We start from the raw sequence: 312 nt of genomic DNA on the forward strand, positions 1-312 counted from the left end.
TCCTATCCTACCCTAGGAGGAGGAGCCTCGCCATGAAAAAAATAGCCTCACCTTGAAAGAAAATAGCCTCGCTTTGAGGGAAAGAAAAATAGCCTCACCTTCACCATCTCTCCTGCGATGCCCCGAGCGCCGTAATCCTTATGGACACTGAGCAGAAACATCATGAGGAACTTGTCTGCTTTCTCCTCATACACGTGATTCACTACGTGCTCTGCGATGCGGTACAGCTCCTCCTGCGTGTGGATGTTGTTACCGAGTTACTTAATAATGTGTGATGAATCAAGCATATAATACCCAGGTGTGTAGAAGAGG

The 312-nt window shown here is 47.4% G+C and overlaps 1 protein-coding gene across 2 annotated transcripts in view; it reads right to left on the reverse strand.

The window, feature by feature from the left end:
- Nucleotides 1–312, reverse strand: part of LOC119586131 (dopamine N-acetyltransferase-like) — a 4,664-nt gene that overhangs the window by 1,500 nt on the left and 2,852 nt on the right. For both annotated transcript variants that reach the window (XM_037934821.1, XM_037934822.1), the window contains exon 4: nucleotides 94–233. In XM_037934821.1, coding sequence (XP_037790749.1) covers nucleotides 94–233 — 140 coding nt within the window. The remainder of the gene's footprint in view (nucleotides 1–93; nucleotides 234–312) is intronic.

The sequence above is a fragment of the Penaeus monodon genome, chromosome 21, assembly GCF_015228065.2.
Source record: "Penaeus monodon isolate SGIC_2016 chromosome 21, NSTDA_Pmon_1, whole genome shotgun sequence".
Classification (NCBI taxonomy): Eukaryota; Metazoa; Arthropoda; class Malacostraca; order Decapoda; family Penaeidae; genus Penaeus; species Penaeus monodon.